This window comes from Chiloscyllium plagiosum, unplaced genomic scaffold, assembly GCF_004010195.1.
Source record: "Chiloscyllium plagiosum isolate BGI_BamShark_2017 unplaced genomic scaffold, ASM401019v2 scaf_6962, whole genome shotgun sequence".
Taxonomy (NCBI): domain Eukaryota; kingdom Metazoa; phylum Chordata; class Chondrichthyes; order Orectolobiformes; family Hemiscylliidae; genus Chiloscyllium; species Chiloscyllium plagiosum.
Window position 1 is genome coordinate 23,198 of NW_025215003.1, and position 7,499 is coordinate 30,696.

Here is a 7,499-nt window from a genome sequence, read left to right on the forward strand (position 1 = left end):
GCGTGTGATTGGGCGAGCAGGGAGAGTCGGGCAGACGCTGCGTGTGATTGGGCGAGCAGGGAGAGTCGGGCAGACGCTGCGTGTGATTGGGCGAGCAGGGAGAGTCGGGCAGACGCTGCCTGTGATTGGACGAGCAGGGAGAGAATGAGAGATGAGCGTGTGATTGGACAAGCAGGGAGAGTCGGGCAGACGCTGCGTGTGATTGGGCGAGCAGGGAGAGTCGGGCAGACGCTGCGTGTGATTGGGCGAGCAGGGAGAGTCGTGTAGACGCTGCGTGTGATTGGACGAGCAGGGAGAGTGGGGCAGACGCAGGGTGTGACTGGACGAGAGGGCAGAGTCGGGGAGACGCAGCGTGTGATTGGGCGAGCGGGGAGAGGATGGGAGACGCAGCGTGTGATTGGACGAGCAGGAAGAGGATGGGAGACGCAGCGTGTGATTGGACGAGCAGGGAGAGTCGGGCAGACGCTGCATGTGATTGGGCGAGTCGGGCAGACGCTGCGTGTGATTGGGCGAGCCGGGCAAGCCGGGCGAGTCGGGCAGACGCTGCGTGTGATTGGGCGAGCAGGGCGAGTCGGGCAGACGCTGCGTGTGATTGGACGAGCTGGGCGAGTCGGGCAGACGCTGCGTGTGATTGGACGAGCAGGGAGAGTCGGGCTGACGCTGCGTGTGATTGGACGAGCAGGGAGAGTCGAGCAGACGCTGCGTGTGATTGGACGAGCAGGGAGAGTCGGGCAGACGCTGCGTGTGATTGGACGAGCAGGGAGAGTCGGGCAGACGCTGTGGGTGATTGGACGAGCAGGGCGAGTCGGGCAGGCGCTGCGGGTGATTGGACGAGCAGGGAGAGTCGGGCAGGCGCTGCGGGTGATTGGAAGAGCAGGGAGAGGATGGGAGACGCAGCGTGTGATTGGTCGAGCAGGGACAGTTGGGGAGGCGCAGCGTTGTGTTTGGGCGAGCAGGGAAAGAATGGGAGATGAGCGTACGATTGGACGAGCAGGGAGTGTCGGGGAGACGGTCCAAGTGATTGGATGAGCAGGGAGAGTCGGGGAGACGCAGCGTGTGATTGGACGAGCAGGGACAGTCGGGGAGACGCTGCGTGTGATTGGACGAGTAGGGAGTGTTGGGCAGACGCAGCGTGTGATTGGACGAGCAGGGAGTGTCTGGCAGATGCCGCGTGTGATTGGACGAGCAGGGAGTGTCTGGCAGACGCCGCGTGTGATTGGACGAGCAGGGAGAGTCGGGCAGACGCCGCGTGTGATTGGACGTGCAGGGAGAGTCGGGGAGACGCAGCGTGTGATTGGGCGAGCAGGGAGAGTCAGGGCGACGCAGCGTGTGATTGGACGAGCAGGGAGAGTCGGGGAGACGCAGCGTGTGATTGGGCGAGCAGGGAGAGAATGGGAGACGCAGCGTGTGATTGGGCGAGCAGGGAGAGTCGTGGAGACACAGCGTGTGATTGGGCGAGCAGGGAGTGTCGGGGAGACGCTGCGTGTGATTGGGCGAGCAGGAAGAGTCGGAGAGACACAGCGTGTGATTGGACGAGCAGGGAGTGTCGGGGAGACGCTGCGTGTGATTGGGCGAGCAGGGAGAGAATGGGAGACGCGGCATGTGATTGGACGAGCAGGGAATCGGGGTACGCAGCTTGTGATTGGGCGAGCAGGGAGTGTCGGGCAGACGCAGTGTGTGATTGGGCAAGCAGGGAGAGTCAGGCAGACGCGTGTGATTGACGAGCAGGGAGAGTCAGGCAGACGCGTGTGATTGGACGAGCAGGGAGAGTCGGGCGGACGCGTGTGATTGGACGAGCAGGGAGAGTCGGGCAGACGCGTGTCATTTGACGAGCAGGGAGAGTCGGGCGGACGCGTGTGATTGGACGAGCAGGGAGAGTCGGGCAGACGCGTGTGATTGGACGAGCAGGGAGAGTCGGGCAGACGCAGCATATGATTGGACGAGTAGGGACAGTTGGGGAGGCGCAGCGTTGTGTTTGGGCGAGTCGGGGAGACGCAGCAGGTGATTGGGCGAGCCGGAAAGAATGGGAGATGAGCGTGCGATTGGACGAGCAGGGAGTGTCGGGGAGACGCAGCCTGTGATTGGACGAGCAGGGACAGTCGTGGAGACGCAGCCTGTGATTGGACGAGCAAGGAGAGTCGGGGAGACGCTGCGTGTGATTGGACGAGCAGGGACAGTCGGGGAGACGCAGCTTGTGATTGGACGAGCAGGGAGAGAATGGGAGACGCTGCGTGTGATTGGACGAGTAGGGAGAGTCGGGCAGACGCAGCGTGTGATTGGACGAACAGTGAGCGTCGGGGAGACGCAGCGTGTGATTGGGCGAGCAGGGAGAGTCGGGGAGACGGTCCGTGTGATTGGGCGAGCAGGGAGAGAATGGGTGACCCAGCGTGTGATTGGACGTGCAGGGAGAGTCGGGGAGACGCAGCATGTGATTGGATGAGCAGGGAGAGTCGGGGAGACGCAGCGTGTGATTGGATGAGCAGGGAGAGTCGGGGAGACGCAGCGTGTGATTGGACGAGCAGGGAGAGAATGGGGGACGCAGCGTGTGATTGGACGAGCAGGGAGCGTCGGGGAGATGCAGCGTGTGATTGGGCGAGCAGGGAGAGAATGGGAGACGCAGTGTGTGATTGGACTAGCAGGGAGAGTTGGGTAGACGCTGCGTGTGATTGGATGACCAGGGAGAGTCGGGGAGACGCTGCGTGTGATTGGATGACCAGGGAGAGTCGGGGAGACGCAGCGTGTGATTGGACAAGCAGGGAGAGGATGGGAGACGCAGCGTGTGATTGGTCGAGCAGGGACAGTTGGGGAGACGCAGCGTTGTGTTTGGGCGAACAGGGAAAGAATGGGAGATGAGCGTGCGATTGGACGAGCAGGGAGTGTCGGGGAGACGGTCCATGTGATTGGATGAGCAGGGAGAGTCGGGGAGACGCAGCCTGTGATTGGACGAGCAGGGAGAGTCGTGGAGACGCAGCCTGTGATTGGACGAGCAAGGAGAGTCGGGGAGACGCTGCGTGTGATTGGACGAGCAGGGACAGTCGGGGAGACGCAGCTTGTGATTGGACGAGCAGGGACAGTTGGGGAGGCGCAGCGTGTGATTGGACGAGCAGGGAAAGAATGGGAGATGAGCGTGCGATTGGACGAGCAGGGAGTGTCGGGGAGACGGTCCATGTGATTGGATGAGCAGGGAGAGTCGGGGAGACGCTGCGTGTGATTGGACGAGCAGGGACAGTCGGGGAGACGCAGCTTGTGATTGGACGAGCAAGGAGAGTCGGGCAGACGCGTGTGATTGGACGAGCAGGGAGAGTCGGGCAGACGCTGCGTGTGATTGGACGAGTAGGGAGAGTCGGGCAGACGCAGCGTGTGATTGGACGAACAGGGAGCGTCGGGGAGACGCAGCGTGTGATTGGGCGAGCAGGGAGAGTCGGGGAGACGCAGCGTGTGATTGGGCGAGCAGGGAGAGAATGGGAGACCCAGCGTGTGATTGGACGAGCAGGGAGAGTCGGGGAGACGCAGCATGTGATTGGATGAGCAGGGAGAGTCGGGCAGACGCAGCGTGTGATTGGACGAGCAGGGAGCGTCGGGGAGACGCAGCGTGTGATTGGGCGAGCAGGAAGAGTCGGGCAGACGCTGCGTGTGATTGGACTAGCAGGGAGAGTCGGGGAGACGCTGCGTGTGATTGGATGATCAGGGAGAGTCGGGGAGACGCTGCGTGTGATTGGATGACCAGGGAGAGTCGGGGAGACGCAGCGTGTGATTGGACGAGCAGGGAGAGTCGTGGAGACGCAGCCTGTGATTGGACGAGCAAGGAGAGTCGGGGAGACGCTGCGTGTGATTGGACGAGCAGGGACAGTCGGGGAGACGCAGCTTGTGATTGGACAAGCAAGGAGAGTCGGGCAGACGCTGCGTGTGATTGGACGAGTAGGGAGAGTCGGGCAGACGCAGCGTTTGATTGGACGAGCAGGGAGCGTCGGGGAGACGCAGCGTGTGATTGGACAAGCAAGGAGAGTCGGGCAGACGCGTGTGATTGGATGAGCAGGGAGAGTCGTGGAGACGCAGCCTGTGATTGGACGAGCAGGGAGAGTCGGGCAGACGCTGCGTGTGATTGGACGAGTAGGGAGAGTCGGGCAGACGCAGCGTGTGATTGGACAAGCAAGGAGAGTCGGGCAGACGCGTGTGATTGGATGAGCAGGGATAGTCGGAGAGACGCAGCGTGTGATTGGGCGAGCAGGGAGAGAATGGGAGACCCATCGTGTGATTGGACGAGCAGGGAGAGTCGGGGAGACGCAGCGTGTGATTGGACGAGCAGGGAGAGTCGGGGCGACGCAGCGTGTGATTGGGCGAGCAGGGAGAGAATGGGAGACGCAGCGTGTGATTGGACGAGCAGGGAGAGTCGGGGCGACGCAGCGTGTGATTGGGCGAGCAGGGCGCGTCGGGGAGACGCTGCGTGTGATTGGATGACCAGGGAGAGTCGGGGAGATGCAGCGTGTGATTGGACGAGCAGGGAGAGGATGGGAGACGCAGCGTGTGATTGGTCGAGCAGGGACAGTTGGGGAGGCGCAGCTTTGTGTTTGGGCGAGCAGGGAAAGAATGGGAGATGAGCGTGCGATTGGACGAGCAGGGAGTGTCGGGGAGACGGTCCATGTGATTGGATGAGCAGGGACAGTCGTGGAGACGCAGCCTGTGATTGGACGAGCAGGGACAGTCGTGGAGACGCAGCGTGTGATTGGGCGAGCAGGGAGAGTCGGGGAGACGCAGCGTGTGATTGGACGAGCAGGGAGAGTCGGGGAGTCGCAGCGTGTGATTGGGCGAGCAGGGAGAGAATGGGAGACCCAGCGTGTGATTGGACGAGCCGGGTGAGTCGGGGAGACGCAGCATGTGATTGGATGAGCAGGGAGAGTCGGGGAGACGCTGCGTGTGATTGGTCGAGCAGGGACAGTTGGGGAGGCGCAGCGTTGTGTTTGGGCGAGCAGGGAAAGAATGGGAGATGAGCGTGCGATTGGACGAGCAGGGAGTGTCGGGGAGACGGTCCATGTGATTGGATGAGTAGGGAGAGTCAGGGAGACGCAGCCTGTGATTGGACGAGCAGGGACAGTTGGGGAGGCGCAGCGTTGTGTTTGGGCGAGCAGGGAAAGAATGGGAGATGAGCGTGCGATTGGACGAGCAGGGAGTGTCGGGCAGACGCTGCGTGTGATTGGACGAGTAGGGAGAGTCGGGGAGACGCAGCCTGTGATTGGACGAGCAGGGACAGTCGGGGAGACGCAGCCTGTGATTGGACGAGCAAGGAGAGTCGGGGAGACGCTGCGTGTGATTGGACGAGCAGGGAGAGTCGGGGAGACGCTGCGTGTGATTGGACGAGTAGGGACAGTCGGGCAGACGCAGCGTGTGATTGGACGAGCAGGGAGAGTCGGGGAGACGCAGCGTGTGATTGGGCGAGCATTGAGAGAATGGGAGACGCAGCGTGTGTTTGGGCGACTAGGGAGAGAATGGGAGACGCAGTCTGTGATTGGACGAGCAGGGAGCGTCGGGGAGACGCAGCATGTGATTGGACGAGGAGGGAGTGTTGGGGAGGCGCAGCGTGTGATTGGACGAGCAGGGAGTCGGGGGGACGCTGCGTGTGATTGGACGAGGAGGGAGAGTCGGGGAGACGCAGCGTGTGATTGGGTGAGCAGGAAGAGTCGGGGAGACACAGCATGTGATTGGGCGAGCAGGAAGAGTCGGGCAGACGCTGCGTGTGATTGGACGAGCAGGGAGAGTCGGGGAGACGCAGCATGTGATTGGACGAGGAGGGAGAGTCGGGGAGACACAGCGTGTGATTGGGCGAGCAGGAAGAGTCGGGCAGACGCTGCGTGTGATTGGACGAGCAGGGGGAGTCGGGGAGACACAGCGTGTGATTGGGCGAGCAGGAAGAGTCGGGCAGACGCTGCGTGTGATTGGACGAGCAGGGGGAGTCGGGGAGACACAGGACGAGCAGGGAGAGTCGGGCAGACGCGTGTGATTGGACGAGCAGGGAGAGTCGGGCAGACGCTGCGTGTGATTGGACGAGCAGGGGGAGTCGGGGAGACACAGCGTGTGATTGGGCGAGCAGGAAGAGTCGGGCAGACGCAGCGTGTGATTGGACGAGCAGGGAGAGTCGGGCAGACGCGTGTGATTGGACGAGCAGGGAGAGTCGGGCAGACGCTGCGTGTGATTGGACGAGCAGGAAGAGTCGGGCAGACGCTGCGTGTGATTGGACGAGCAGGGAGAGTCGGGCAGACGCTTGTGATTGGACGAGCAGGGAGAGTCGGGCAGACGCTTGTGATTGGACGAGCAGGGAGAGTCTGGCAGACGCGTGTGATTGGACGAGCAGGGAGCGTCGGGGAGACGCTGCGTGTGATTGGATGAGCAGGGAGAGTCGGGGAGACGCAGCGTGCGATTGGACGAGCAGGGAGAGTCGGGGAGACGCAGCGTGTGATTGGACGAGCAGGGAGAGAATGGGAGACGCAGCGTGTGATTGGACGAGCAGGGAGAGTCGGGCAGACACTGCGTGTGATTGGACGAGCAGGGAGAGTCGGGCAGACGAGTGTGATTGGACGAGCAGGGAGAGTTGGGTAGACGCAGCGTGTGATTGGACGAGCAGGGAGAGTCGGGCAGACACTGCGTGTGATTGGACGAGCAGGGAGAGTCGGGGAGACGCAGGGTGTGATTGGACGAGCAGGGAGAGTCGGGCAGACACTGCGTGTGATTGGACGAGCAGGGAGAGTCGGGCAGACGCGTGGGATTGGACGAGCAGGGAGAGTTGGGTAGACGCAGCGTGTGATTGGATGAGCAGGGAGAGTCGGGGAGGTGCAGCGATGTGATTGGGTGAGCAGGGAAAGAATGGGAGATGAGCGTGCGATTGGATGAGCAGGGAGAGAATGGGTGGCGCAGCCTGTGATTGGACAGGCAGGGAGAGTCGAGGAGACGCAGCCTGTGATTGGACGAGCAGGGACAGTCGTGGATACGCAGCGTGTGATTGGCCGAGCAGGGAGAGTCGGGCAGACGCTGCGTGTGATTGGATGAGCGGGGAATGAGCATGTGATTGGATGAGCAGGGAGTGTCGGGGAGACGGTCCGTGTGATTGGGCGAGCAGAGAGAGTTGGGCCGATGCAGCGTGTGATTGGACGAGCAGGGAGTGTCGGGGAGGCACAGCGTGTGATTGGACGAGCAGGGAGTGTCGGGGCCACAGCAGAATCTACACCTTCAATGTTCAGAGGCCTATGGGCCGCGATTCCAATCCACTGGTACGAGACCGGCTCGGAGTTCTGTCACTTGATGCTGTCTTTAATTCCAGAGGGTCAGTGCTGAGGGAGCGGGCGCTGTCGGAGGGTCAGTGCTGAGGGAGCAGGCGCTGTCGGAGGGTCAGTGCTGAGGGAGCGGGCACTGTCGGAGGGTCAGCGCTGAGGGAGCAGGCGCTGTCGGAGGGTCAGTGCTGAGGGAGCAGGCGCTGTCGGAGGGTCAGTGCTGAGGGAGTGGGCGCTGTC

The 7,499-nt window shown here is 62.3% G+C and overlaps 1 protein-coding gene across 1 annotated transcript; it reads right to left on the reverse strand.

Annotated features, from left to right (window-relative positions):
- Positions 1–1,733: 1,733 nt before the first annotated feature.
- LOC122548107 (polycystic kidney disease protein 1-like 3) lies at positions 1,734–7,352 on the reverse strand. Its single transcript, XM_043686666.1, has 2 exons — positions 5,972–7,352; positions 1,734–3,262 (listed from the first exon to the last, which is right to left on the reverse strand). The coding sequence occupies exons 1-2, from the start codon at positions 7,051–7,053 to the stop codon at positions 1,822–1,824; spliced, it is 2,523 nt and encodes an 840-aa protein (XP_043542601.1). The 5' UTR covers positions 7,054–7,352; the 3' UTR covers positions 1,734–1,821.
- Between the last annotated feature and the right edge of the window lie 147 nt (positions 7,353–7,499).